This window comes from Fusarium phalaenopsidis (assembly GCF_050370095.1).
Source record: "Fusarium phalaenopsidis strain FUZ10S chromosome Unknown contig_32284, whole genome shotgun sequence".
Taxonomy (NCBI): domain Eukaryota; kingdom Fungi; phylum Ascomycota; class Sordariomycetes; order Hypocreales; family Nectriaceae; genus Fusarium; species Fusarium phalaenopsidis.
This window is the reverse complement of record NW_028145414.1, coordinates 738,020-752,112: the sequence shown is the minus strand read 5'-3', so window position 1 is coordinate 752,112 and position 14,093 is coordinate 738,020. Positions and strand designations below refer to the sequence as shown.

At 44.1% G+C, this 14,093-nt stretch overlaps 2 protein-coding genes across 2 annotated transcripts; both read left to right on the top strand.

Annotated features, from left to right (window-relative positions):
• Positions 1-5,801: 5,801 nt before the first annotated feature.
• On the top strand, positions 5,802-7,309 carry LRP88_02165 (flavin monoamine oxidase family protein; the record flags this gene model as incomplete). The annotated part of the gene is made up of 3 exons (XM_083238835.1): positions 5,802-6,140; positions 6,189-6,510; positions 6,558-7,309. The coding sequence occupies 3 exons, from the start codon at positions 5,802-5,804 to the stop codon at positions 7,307-7,309; spliced, it is 1,413 nt and encodes a 470-aa protein (XP_083105430.1).
• Positions 7,310-9,412: 2,103 nt separating this feature from the next.
• On the top strand, positions 9,413-13,377 carry LRP88_02164 (uncharacterized protein; the record flags this gene model as incomplete). The annotated part of the gene is made up of 7 exons (XM_083238834.1): positions 9,413-10,135; positions 10,195-10,294; positions 10,378-10,691; positions 11,105-11,192; positions 11,691-11,831; positions 12,254-12,519; positions 12,907-13,377. 7 exons carry the CDS (start codon positions 9,413-9,415, stop codon positions 13,375-13,377), a joined length of 2,103 nt encoding a protein of 700 aa, XP_083105429.1.
• Between the last annotated feature and the right edge of the window lie 716 nt (positions 13,378-14,093).

Sequence of the window (14,093 nt, the reverse complement as noted above, 5' to 3'; positions counted from 1 at the left end):
GCTGGACCGTTATACCTTATAATAATTTTTTTAGATTTTTTAAAAAAGCACTTTATAAAGAAATAATTAAATATATAATATAAATATATTTTTTTTATACTACTTTATAAAAAATATTATAAGATTTTTCTAAAAAATATATAAAATAATATATTATATAATAAGTCTAATATTAAAACTTTATTTATTTTAAGCTTTACCTTAAATTTTAAGAGCTTTTTTAATTTTTTTTTATAAGATATAAATACCTATATTATATATACTTATTTATTATATAATATATATAATAAGCAAGTTAGCCAGGCAAGCGAGTTGGCTAAAAATCCCTCACCTAACATCTTCTCGATTTAATTAATTAATTCTTAACCACCTAGCATATCATCTACTAATTATAAGGCTAAAATGCTTCTTACCCTTTAGGCTTATTAAAATTAACTAAAACTTAGCTTCTAATAGGCTATAAAGATCTATAAGGTTAATCACAATACTCTTATTAATCGCCATAAAGGGATCCAATCTTAACGCGATACTATTAATAAATCATATTAATTATCTAATCTAGAGGAATAAATTATTATTTAATTCATTCTCGACCTAGATTCATAAGGATTTCCCCCTCGGCTTTATAGTATTAAAGAAATAGCTAATTAATTACTTATTAACCGCGACGCGCCGCTAATTAGCACGCATTAAGCTTTAAACTTCATTAAGCGACACCCAGAGATTAAGATATATTTTTTTCATAAATACGACTACTAGAGAGCTAAGTGCAAAGATCTAGTTATTATCTATAACTAGTTTATATTTATAGCGAATATAATTATAAAGTATAATAACGTACTTGATAAGCATGTGTCTCAGATAAGCATGTGTCTCAAGTATACTGTGCACTAAAAGTATAGATTTCTAAGCTTAATAAAAATAGCTTTAAGATAGCTATAAACTTAAAAAAAGCTGTTTTAGGTATTTAACTATTATATTAATTATATATAATTTTAATAGACTTTTAGAAAAGCTTCTTTATAGAGAAATAGCTTATTACACAGTGTAAATAGACTTTTTAAATACTAGCTTACTAAGATTTTTCTAAAAATATATAAAAATTATTATAAGTAGCTTATTATATAAAATAACTAAAGTTTTAATTCTAGCTATTTTAGGCTTAGCTTGGTTTTATAAGAGCTTTTTTAAAATTGCGATTTAAGGTATAAATATTAATGGGACATATGCTTGTCTGGGACATAAGCTTATCATGCACGTTATCTAATTAAATAATATTTATAATATTAATAAGATTAGCTTTATAATAGGCATAATTTAGAGTAGAATAGTTATCATAGGCATAGAAAGGCGTGGAAAGCTAAAATTAGTATAGCCTAGAAACCGAGAATGGATTATAGTTATTTAGGCGATTAACGCAGATAACTAAGCGATCCCGCTATTTATCATCAGTGCAGGCCAATATTACCTCGCCAACTAGTACTGGGATAGCAACCTCCCGGGCGATTAGGCTATTATAACGACCCAAAATGGCTAGACCGATAATAAGACCGGCCTCGAGTGGCTTAAGCACTTTGATCAGTGCATAGCCAAGCGATCAAATAGTCGCTATTATCTTTTAATTCTTAATAGCTATAAAAGTCACCACTTAATTGAATTTAAGAGATATTATAAGGAAAAAAAAATTATTAGGCTTTATATACCACCTCATTCATCTTATCTACTTTAGCCCCTTAATATTAGATACTTTAGCATACTTAAGAACGCTTATAGCTAAGAAATAAAGCTTCTAATTAGATACTCTATAACCTATGTTTCAAAGACTAAGTTCTTCCTAGCCTTCTACGCCGCATTTTAGGCCACTATGACGGAAAAGAATATTAAGTCAGCCTTCAAAAGGGCTAGCCTTATTCCTCTTGACCCGGAAAGTATAGTCTCGAAGCTTAATATATAGCTATGGACTCTAATACCGGCTAAGGAGGTAGCTAAACTATTAACCCCTTGGGTTTTAAAGACCCTAAAGACTATACTTAAGGCTTAATCTTAGTCCAAATACCTCGAGAGACGAGTTATAAGGCATAAAAGTAGCTCCCTAGAGTTAATTCTAGAAGCTATACGGTCTTCTTCTAAGGGAATAAAGATAGTTATGCATAAGGTTGCCTTATTAAAGGCTAGGGTCAAAGACCTTAAATAGGCGAATGAGATACTAAGTCAGCGCCAGAGGGTAAAAAGAACCTAGCTATAGAAAAGAGGGGTTATAACGGTAGAGGAAGGAAGGCAGGCAATTAATTAAATAGATATTAATACGTAGGTAGTGGCGGAATTATTAAGAAGTAGTAGTTAAGGAAGGTTAGCGTGACCGGGGGTTTAGTATTATAGTGTCTGCGGCAAGCTCGGTTATAATATAAGAATATATTAGGTAATAATTAAGATATCTAGGGAAGAATATAGCAAGTAGTTTTAATTAATTAAATAGTTTATTATATTTTTATTGCGATTTTTAACTAAAAGGTTAAGAAAAATAACTAACTTACTTGCCTAGCTAACTCGCTTATTATATATATTAAGCTATATATATATATTATAATATATTATTTTATATATTTTTTTAAAAATCTTATAATACTTCTTATAAGGTAGTATAAAAAAATATATTTATATTATATATTTAATTATTTTTTTATAAAGGGCTTTTTAAAAAGTTTAAAAAATTATTATAAGGTTTTTTTAAAAAATTAAATTTATAAAAATACTTTTTTTAAGTTTCTAGCTATTTTATAAAAAAAATTAAGAGGTCTAAGATAAGTAGGATTTTAGTAATATAATATATTATTATATATACTTATTTATTATACAAGCTATACATAATATATATAATAAGCGAGCGCTATAAATAAGTAAGCGCTGCACTTTTCTTAACCCTCTTTAGTAAGATTATAATAAAAACATAATAAATTAATTAATTAATTAAAATTACTTACTATACTCTTCCCCGGAGGTCTTAATTACTACTTAATATATTCTAGCATTATAACTAGGCTTACCATATACTCTATAGTGCTAAACTCCCGGTCGCGCCGACCTTCCTTAACCACCACTTCTCGACGATTTAGCTACTACCTACGCATTAATATCTATCTAATTAATTACTTACCTTCTTTCCTCTACTATTATTACCTCTCTCTTTTATAGCTAGGTTCTTTTTGCCCTTTAGCGCTAACTTAGTATCTTATTTGCCTATTAAAGATCCTATACCTTAGCCCTTAATAATACCATCTCATATATAATTACCTTTATTCCCTTAGAAAGATACTTTAATGCCTTAAGAATTAACTCTAGGGAGCTACTTTAATATCTTCTAATTTATCTTTTAAGGTATTTAGACTAAGATTTAGCCTTAAGTACTATCCTTAGGGTCTTTAAAGCCCAAGGGGTTAAGGGCCTAGCCTCCTCCTTAACCGGCGTTAGAGTCCATAGCTATATATTAAGCTTTAAGACTATACTTTCTGGGTTAAGAGGGATAAGTCTAGCCCCTTTAAAAGCAGACCTAATATTTTATTCTATTATAGTAGCTTAATAAGCGGCATAGAAGGCCGGGAAGAACTTAGTCTTAGAAATATAGGTAATAAAGCATTTAATTAGATGCTTTATTTCTCGACTATAAGCCTTTTTAAGCAAGCTAAAGTACTTAATATTAAGAGGCTAAAGTAAATAAGATAAATAAGGCGGTATATAAAGCATAATAATCTTATTTTCCTCATAATATCTCTTAAAGTTAATAGAGTAGTAACTTTTATAGCTATTAAGGACTAAAAGACAATAGCGATTATTTAATCGCTTAATTATATACCGGTCAAAGTGCTTTAGCCACTCGAGACCGATCTCGTTATTAGTCTAGCCATTTTAGGAGGTTATAATAATCCAATCGCCCGGGAGGTTACTTTCTCTATACTAGTTAGCGAGGTGATATTGGCCCGCACCTATGATAAACGGCTAAATCGCTTGGCCCTCCGCATTAATCGCCTAAATCACTATAATCCATTCCCGGCTTCTAGGCTATATTGATTTTGGTCGACCACGCCTTTCTGCGCCAATAATAACCATTCCGCTTATAATCATACCCATAAGGAAGCCAGTCTCATCAAAGTTCCAGATATCATCTAATTAGATGCCATACTTCGCGATTATATTCGCCACGAGCCAAAACCACTTCCGGATTTCCTCTAGATCTTCGCACTTAGCCCTCTAGTAGTCATATTTACGAAAAAAACGCGTCTTTAGCTTTTCTTATCGCCTGACGAAGTTAGAAGCCTAGCGCTTGCCGACGGGTAGCACGTCGCGGTCAACAAGCAGTCAATTAGCCATTACTTTAATAGCACGCAATCGCAGGGGAAAACCTCGCGCATCTAGGTCGAGAATGAATTGAACTATGATCTATTCCTCTAGATCAGATAATCGGCGTGAATTTGGGATAGTATCGCGTCGGGATTGAATGCCCTGCTAGCGGCGACGTAGCCGCCGCTCATTAATCTTATACATCCCTGCAGCGCTTCAGATGCTTAGTTTTAGGTTATTTTGAAGGGCTTAAAGGGCAAGAAGCGTTCTAGCCTCAGTATTTAGGTCTAATATATTTAGTGGTTAATAATCAATTGATCAAATGAAAAGTTAGGTATAGGAGGGAAAAGTGCGGCGCTCGCTTGTCTGCGGCGCTCGCTTATCATGTACGTTATATGTTATAATAAAGTAATTTACTAATAAATACTTTATAATATAAAGTAAGTAATAATTAAGCGGTAACTTATAAGTTACGATTTAATAAATAAGTTAAGAAAGAGTGCCTAAAATAACGAAATAGAATCAGATCGAGCGTATGGCACTATTGCTAATATGGCTTCCATCGTTTTACAATGTATACAGAAAGCCTCCGCTCTATTCAAAGGACCTCCCAGAGAGTAGATCGAGTTAGAGCTGTCTAGTGACGGCCTCCGCGGGCAGCGAAGGCCGAAATAGTGAGACCCATGGGGTTACCCTTAATAGAAGCCCAACGGAGAATGGATTAGCATTCTGACGGAGGAGTAGACTTTTATACCAACGGAGATGCGCCGTGTCCGTTCCACCAAATGGAAAACTCGGGTCCCGACTCTAGACCGAGGTCCATCGTATTAGCCTTCGAGGCATTTTATTCCGGATTAGCAGGGCATATTTGGCGTATATCCGTAGGACTTAAATATTAATCCCGGGTTTGGACTTTTTGTAGCCACATAGACTTAAGCTCTACTGCCATCTTCTAAACAGGCTTATCGTTAATAGATCCTAAGGCGAATCTAGAAAGGGAGTTAAGTTAATAGCTTCGCAAGAAGGCGTATATTTGTTGGACTGGGCCCTGTACGCAACAAGCTCACATGGAAACCGAAGGCCCAAATTAGCCTAATTAGGCAAGAAGGAGGGCGTGTATCGTGAGTGGCGATGACCTTAGACAGTCAGATTAAACCCAATAAGAACAACAACACAATTGTAGTCATCTTGGTGCCACACGTGCTTTCCGATGCTAATAAGCTAGGGAGTATGCCGGTCCATCTCGTATAGAAGTGCCGAGCCGGACGAACTAGGTCCGCCGGAGACTAGTAAATGCTCGATCGGACCGCCGCGAAGACCGAGGCCGTCGACTTCACAGCTAGTATTCGGATGGCAGCGCAAAGACTTGAACAGCTCAGACTGTATAAAAAGTCGAGCCTACGACCTAGAGCGAAGAAATCACAAGCTGCAACCACTTTACTGTTATACAAGCAAACGCCATCATAATGGTTCCTCCCGCTCATTTCGTGGACGTCATTATTGTCGGTGCTGGCCTCAGCGGCCTTCGTGCAGCGACTGAGCTCCACTCAGCTGGACTCTCTTACGTTGTTCTCGAAGCAGAGGATCGTGTTGGAGGAAAGACACTTTCTGTTCCTGCAAGCTCCAACGGAACCGGTCTGGTCGACATGGGGGCTGCCTGGATCAACGATAGTAATCAGTCTGAGATATTTGCCTTGGCTGAGGAGTTTGACTTTGATCTTATTGTGCAGAGGGCTGAAGGTGACTCTCTCTTCCAGGATGAGGAAGGTAAAGTCACGCCGATTGAATACGGGTTGCCTGGTGCTGTAAGTGTATCGCTTCTGAAGCTGGGCATTGCTGATCTGATTACATAGCTTACGGACGAGCAACTCAAAGAGGCCCAAGCTCTCATGGCCAAGCTATCGGAGTATGTCGACCGATCTGATCTTCAGAACCCTCATCTTGGCCCTGATGCCAAGCGCCTCGACTCTTTGACCGCCTTGGAGTTCGCCGAGAAAGAATTCGGGACTGATTTCTCTAAGATATTAGTCACTACTTTGACTAGGGCGATTCTTGGTGTGGATGCAGACGAACTCAGTGCACTATACCTGATTGACTACGTCAAGAGTGGTACTGGGTTAGGGAATATATCGTCGGATCTGAAGGACGGAGGCCAATATCTACGAAACCGCCAGGGTAAGTTCTGACACGACTATAAGCAACTAAGCTGACGGTATACCCAGGCAATCAACACTTCTCAACGAAGCTGGCTGAAAAGCTCAGAAAGGGCAGCGTCAAGCTTTCCACACCTGTCGCTCGTATTGCACAATCCTCGAACGGATGCACAGTAGAGACCCGCAACAGACAACGGTTCTACTCCAAAAAGGTCATCGTCTCGGTCCCGACATCCCTATACCCTCTCATCGAGTTTCAACCCCAACTCTCGCGAGATAAGAGAGAACTTGCCAAGTCTACTAAGCTGGGCTACTATTCCAAGACTGTGCTTGTGTTTGACAGCCCCTGGTGGCGTGACGCTGGTCTATCTGGCGTTTTTACTTCTCCCAGCGGTCCTATTGTGTTTACTCGAGATACTTGCGTCCCCGAGGATGAGCAGTATAGCATCACCTGCTTTCATGTTGGTGGACCTGGACGAAAATGGTCCGCCTTGTCTGCCCAGGAACGACAAGACGCTGTCTTGAAGCAGTTTAATGCCGCATTTAGCAGCGTCGTTGATCATATTCCCAAACCTATCAGCATTGTCGAGAAGGAATGGACGAAGGACCACTGGTTCCAGGGTGCCCCCAGCCCTGTTATGTTGCCTGGTACTATGACGGGAGCGGGAATGTCTATTCGTACTCCTTTTCAGAATATTCACTTTATCGGTACTGAGACGGCTTTTGTTTGGAAGGGATATATGGAGGGAGCTGTTCGGTCTGGTGACCGGGGTGCCAAGGAGGTGATCAAAGCGCTAGGCAAGCGGACATATAGTCTTTGACTTGACTATTACTGAAGTCTGTATTGACGTCTCTGTTTCATTCTTTATATGTATTTTAGATAAGAGCTGACTTATATACCGAATGATATATATACCCAAATATACTTGAGGTGCCCAGAACAACGCGGTCAACCACCAGACTTGGCCATAGAAGACGGGCGCGGTATACTGGGGCTTAGTCGCCAGTGTTGCCATGTATAGATGATAATCTTAATACTTAATTGTATATGAAATATGCAGCCGCCTCCCTCAACAAGCTTTGAAAGAAAAATCCAGCTTGACGTCAAATGTTTCGCTCCCAGGCCAGGATGGTGGACCATGTTGCTCAGGCGGATTCGAGAGTGCTGGTTGTCGAGAGGCCATGAACCTGTGAATCCGTATAGCAGCAGAGATCCACGAGGCTACACGGGCGAAATACGAAGAGGCGATGGCGAACCCGAGGTGGAGAGGCTCTTGACACTTCGGCGCTGGCAGAGCTGGGCATTTGTACGTCGGCGGACATTTTTGAGGCGACACTGGGAAACCACAGAGTGTCGAGTGGGAGTGGGAGTCGCCTAGGGAGGTCGTCGGCGGTGCGGAGGAATAATTTCCTAGACGTGGAGCGCAACATACAAGACCTGACCGTGTCGAGGTCTGAATAGGAGAGGGTCGAACTGGAGGCTTTCGGGAAGACTACAGACCCAGCCGTCAATCGGCTGCTGAGAAGCCTATCGCTGTACGGCTACCGTCAGACGATGTCGAGGGAGAGCCAGTTGACCATGCGGCGGAGTTTGGTACGGGGTCCCCGCGATCTGGTTCACTCTTAACCCGAACGATATCACAAATCCGATAAAGGTCAAACTAGTGACATACCGGACCCGCGAGACTAGTGAAGCTGAGGAATTTCTGACCAGCCTGGATCAGGCATACAAGAGGGCTCGATTCGCGATATCAGACTCCCTCAATTCGACCACCTTCTTCCATAGATAAATTTCCATATTCTTTTAATATTACGCGAGGGTTAGGAAAGATTTGATATTCGGGCAATTCAGCTAACCGTTTAACTTCTAATTGGTGGCCGATGACCTGGAGGTTGAACGTCGCGAAAGAACAGCGATACTTAATTTCTTCCACCGCTATACCAACAAACTACGGCCTGTTGTATACTTTTTCAGGGCTTCTGTGATTGGAACCGCTTCTTTCAGGTAGCTTCCCCAACATTGTGACTCCTGTCCATTGCTTGTGCAGGAAGACTCATGGCATGAGAAACGAGCCATACAAGGCCGTCCCCTTCGTCACGCAATTGAGTCTCCGTCGCCGTGGCTATTCATGCCCGTGTTTTGAACGTAGCCAAGTCATCGGCCTAATTGGAACCGAACAGCTCGGCTGGCCCTGAGCAGGACCAATCGGGAGATAAAGGTACAACGAGCTCCCTGGCGGCGTTGTCGAGGGCCGAAAACCGAAGACCGAAGACCGAAGCAGGGGAGCTGGGCTGATGGGTCACCAGGAGGACCGAGCACTGAGCGCCATAGACCGAGCGGAGAAGGAGAGTCGGAATAATCGAATCCGTCGACGGAACTAATACTCGAAATAAGTGTGTACCACTTAGTAGTCGATGGGAATTAAGGCCAGTTAAAAGACATCAGTTGTAACAACATGAAGAGACAATGAAGGTTGGTTTTTGCTTCCACATTCAACTGTATTCCTGACCGAGTCAACCCTCGCTGAACCTCAAGCCAAAATAGAGACCCGTGTTCGCTGATACAATGGCTGAGCATGCGGCCTACACTCGCTTCGCCTGCATCGGCGCTGGTTTCTCCGGAATTGGGCTTGGGGTGCAGCTGATGCGATGGTACAACTAGGACGATATATGTTTTTTCGAACGGCACGGAGAGCTTGGCGGCACCTGGTGGATCAGCAAGTATCCTGGTAAGTCAAGCTTGAGAAACACGCCCTAGCACTGGTCCCTAATGCCAGCTCAAAGGTTGCGCCTGTGACGTTCCCAGCGCCTTGTATAGCTATTCATTTGAGCCGAACCCGGGCTGGAGCCGACTCCTGGCAGACAGCAGTGAACTCCACCAGTTTCTTCGGAATGTCGCCGACAAGTATGGCTTGATTAATAAGATGACCTTCCGGGCTGACGTCAAGAGGTGCGAGTGGATCGAAGAGCGTGCCCGTTGGAGGTTGACCGTCCTGGACCTCGAAACAGGAACTGAATTCTTCCATGAGTGTCAGTTCCTCTTCTCCGGGGCAGGTCTGTTGGTGAACCCACGCGGGTTTGATGTTCCCGGCGCTGAGAGCTTTCCCGGGCCCATCATCCACTCCGCCCGCTGGGATAACGATCTGGACTTGGCCGGTAAGAGTGTCGTCCTGTTCGGTAACGGCTGCACCGCCGTTCAGATTGTACCCAATATTCTCGGCAAGACAAAACACCTCACCCAGATCGTCCGCTCCAAGCACTGGATCCTTCCGTCTTTCGACCGGGCCATCGGACCGGTGGCTCAGTGGATGCTTCGATATGTTCCGGGGGCCAACTTCGTCCTGCGCCCCGTCGTCTACCTCTTCACGGAAAGCGAGGCCAAGCCATTCTCCATGACCGAATCGGGGCGGAGATTTCGGGAACGGTGGCAGAAGGTTTCCGAAACCTACATCAGGGAGACTGCGCCGGCTAAATACCACGATCTGTTGATCCCAGACTTTGAGATTGGCTGCAAGCGCCGCATCTTCGACTCGGGCTACGTGGAAAGCCTCCACTCGGAGAACCTGATGCTGACCGACGACAAGGTTGTTCAAATCCTGTCGGACGGAGTGCGCACGGAGAGAGGCTTTGTTGAAGCGAACGTGATCGTGCTGGCGAGCGGTTTCGAGACCAACCATTTCCTGAGTGGCGTGGAACTGGTTGGCAGGGGGGCAAGACCGCCACGGAACACTGGGATGAATTTGGAGGTCCAGAAGCCTATAATACCACCGCACTCAGTGGATTCCCAAACTTTTTCATGATGTACGGTAAGTGGCAGGTAGCCTTCCAGCATGGCAGTCTCATGCGAGACGAATCGAGCCTCAACCTGTTTTTCTGACACTGACAATAGGGCCGAACTCCGGCACTGGTCACACATCGACCATCATTAACATTGAAAATGCCATCAACTTCGCGCTGCGGGCCATCAAACCCGTCATAGATGGCCAAGCAAGCATTGTCAACGTCAAGCGAGGCGCCGAGGAATGGTATTCCGACCGAGTCCAGCAGAAGTCAAGAGCAACCGTCTGGTACTCTGGATGCGTCAGCTGGTATTTCAAGACAACCAAGAACGGACAGAAGTGGAACTCCATGATCAATCCCCTTTCTCAGGTGCAGTTCTGGTTTCAGAGCTTGTTTCCCACCTGGGGCCACTGGGAATATTCGGTACGTCATTGGGCGCCCAAAGAACTTATACTTGGAGATGACTAAATAAGTAAAGGGGCGAATCCAGCCCAGACGCGGACGCTTCGGGCAGTGCTTGGGAACTCTAGCCAGCCTCGCGGTGGGGCTCTACGTTGGTCGTCTGCTCTACCAGTCTTCATATACCCAGCCCTGCACCAGGGCTTTTCTGGCCCAACTTTCATCGAGGCTTCCAACGTTGGAGTCACTGAGGAGTGTATTATCCGTCAAGTAGCTGACTACCACTACTTGAATATGAATGAGAATTGTAAAGCTTTCAAATACAGCACGATTATCTATTTGATCCAAGGTCACATGTAGTTGGTTGAATCTTTCAATTGCAAGAGCTCTGCTACCCCTGAACTCTCCCTGTTTCAGATCTCACGTTCCGTCATTAGTGCCATGGGCATCTGATGTCCCGAAATTTGATTGGGCCCAAGCAGCAGGGGTTTGCGCGGGGCTGCAATGGCAGCAGCCCCGAGGCAGGTAATAACATTTATTCTCGGGTCCCGCGGGCCTCCGTTGTTTTGGAGACTATGCTTAAGATGGAGAACCCCATGCTTGCGTCCCCTCCCGTGCCGAATCCATCAATGTCAGAATGTCGACAAACCAAGTAGAAACGGTGGTGAGAATCAACAAAACTTGCGATCAATGCAGGAATCGTAAAGTTCGATGTATAAGTATGACTCCAGCCTGTCCACCAACTTCTCTCTCTCTCTCCTGCTCCTCACCCTGACACGCCATCTGTGTTTGCAGTCCCGGATGCGCCGCGCGGCACAACTCCAACATGTGTCTCCTGTGCCGTAAGACATCTTCAGCAACACAGATTTTTGAGGATTGGTGTGGTCTGACGATCTATTTGTTAAGAGACGAGATGATTCTTGCCACTTCAGCCGTTTCAGACGCAAAGTCCAGGTGAAAGGTTTTCACAACTCCTAGACATCCTACCTACTCCAAGGTCATATACCGCTAATATACGGCCAGTTGCCGAGTCCTTTTCGGGAGCCTCATGCGCACAGCCTCCTCGAGCGCTCCCCAGCGAGGCATACATCGATCGCATACTGCAGTCTGGCCCTCAGGATCTTCTTCTTTGCCACGAGCCGTTTGTAGTAAAGGTGAGCAATGGTAAGTAGCCCTAGCGTTAACCATTTTCACTGATCACGCGTTCCTACTCAAACCAGGCGCCTGATAAACAAGGTGGGCTTTACTCTCAGGGCCTGCACGCACGTTAGGATGCTCACAGACTTGTAGTTCCGAGCTCCGGCTTCGCCTTTTTCTCTGAACAGCGAGTCAATTCGCTCATGGACAGGTTGAAGACGCCTCGACTCCGGGATCTCATTGAAACCCTGGATGATCTCGTCGCGGAGCGGCTCAGTGTCAAGAACAATTCTCGCTGGAAGCCCATCCACTTTAGGGAGCCAACGCACACCGCACCACTCTCGTCGGAAGAAGTGCACTTATTCGTTCAAGATGAGCTTCAGATAACCCCCCCTGGCCTGCCCTTCTGGCTAGCACGGCGACTCCAACAAGACTAAACATAACAAAAGCATACTTCACACGGGTTCACCCTCTTCATCCGTTCCTCGATAGGCAACAGTTCCAAGATCAGGTTTCGAGCCCCGGCCTCAACCAGCTTCTCATAGACAACCCGGCATTTTCTGCACTCTATCATGCTGTAATGGCATTGGGAAGCCAGTATTGTCAAGAGGGCAGTTTCGAGCCTGGGGTTGGCAAGGCCTGGGAACTGTTCCAGGTGTCCCTGGGACACATGGCGGACCTCATTGCTCCAAGGGAGTCGTTTGAAAGTCTCCAGGTATGCCATCTCCATAGGTGCAGGCACGCTTGTTTGATCTCATTGCTGAAAACCTCCACCTGTGTAACTAGGCGTTGACTGCCATGGTAAGCTCTACCTAATATAGGTAAATGTCTGTCTTATAGATCCTAACAAGAATACCCACAGTCCATATTCGCGAACAATGTCTGCTGTATCCAACTCGAAGCCAGGCTAGTTTCTCAGGCCGCACGGATAGCAGAGAGCCTCCGGTATCACAAGTCCTCCCACGCTCAACCTATCCACCTAAAAACCTTTTGGGTCATCTACGCAATTGAAAAGCAGATCAGCTTCCAAAACCGGATAAATTCGGTGCGACAGCCTTCTATTGACATGACTCTTCCAACCCCAGCTGACTAGGGATTGCAGATAATCTCCGATGACGACATCGGCTGCATGGTTCCTGCGACTCCGGAATCGCATTTCGGGGAATTCAACTGGTTCTTGTCAACAATCCGCTTTGGACGGCTGTTGACCATTGCGTACCAGTCCCTGTTCTCGTTGAGCGCCTCGCTGCGATCCGTTGAGTCATATCTCGCTGCCATTCACCATGTCCGTAACTTGCTGGAGCAGTGGAGGCTATCAATCCCCGTCGAGTACCAGCCTGGTGGCTCCACGCGTTTTGGAAACGTGTTCGATCCCAATGAGACACTGGTTGCCCTCCAGACGCACTTCTCATATTACCATCTTGTTATTGGTCTCGAGCGGCTGACCCTCCATCTTGATAAGGAGGAAGGCCCAAGGAAACAGGACAGCATGCTGAGATTGATGAAATCAGCTAAATCCATCGTTGAACTGACTCGATTCATCGATTTGGAGCCTCACGTGCCCTTATTGTGAGTCTGAACCACCTGAAGCATACCTACCCAAAGTATTGACGCTTTGATTCAGCATAAACTGCCTAGTCCCGGTATCAGCTCTATTCATTCTCTTTGATTTTGTGATTCATAACCCCAACCACCGTGAAACTAGGGCCAATTTGTCGCTGCTAGATTCTATTTCTGGCTACTTTAGCCTTGTGGAGTGCGCCTCAAAGGGAGGATTTCCAGCTGGCATCCTCTCTGGATTCTCCAGTATTGCCAGGGAGTACTTCTGCCAGGTCAATGAAGGGCGGCCTGCTGATACCCGGAAGCAAAGAGAGCCCGCCAATTCAGGGGGTAACGCGTCTATTCCGGACCAACATGACACGGAGGGATTTAATATCGCGTCTGAGGCAGATACCATTTTTGTGGTAAGAGAGCCAATCATTCGGTGTGTGTCGGGTGACTAGTGTATATATCTAACTTTGGCTCCAGGAGAATCCGACTCAATCAGAGCCTTTAGGGGGCACTCGAGACTTCTCAAGCGGCTGTATAGAAGAGTTAAGCAGTTCACATTCCTTGAACTACCCTACCCCTTCTTTTTTCGATACGGCTGCCGAAGCTCCGATGCTAGGCTCAGGAGATTTAAGGGCCTTGTTTGGCTGGGTGTTTCCTGACTCTGATATGAACGATGTTGAATTTGAAGTAACAAACTAGAATGGCGATTAAATAATTCAAGCCCGACACTTATGCCTT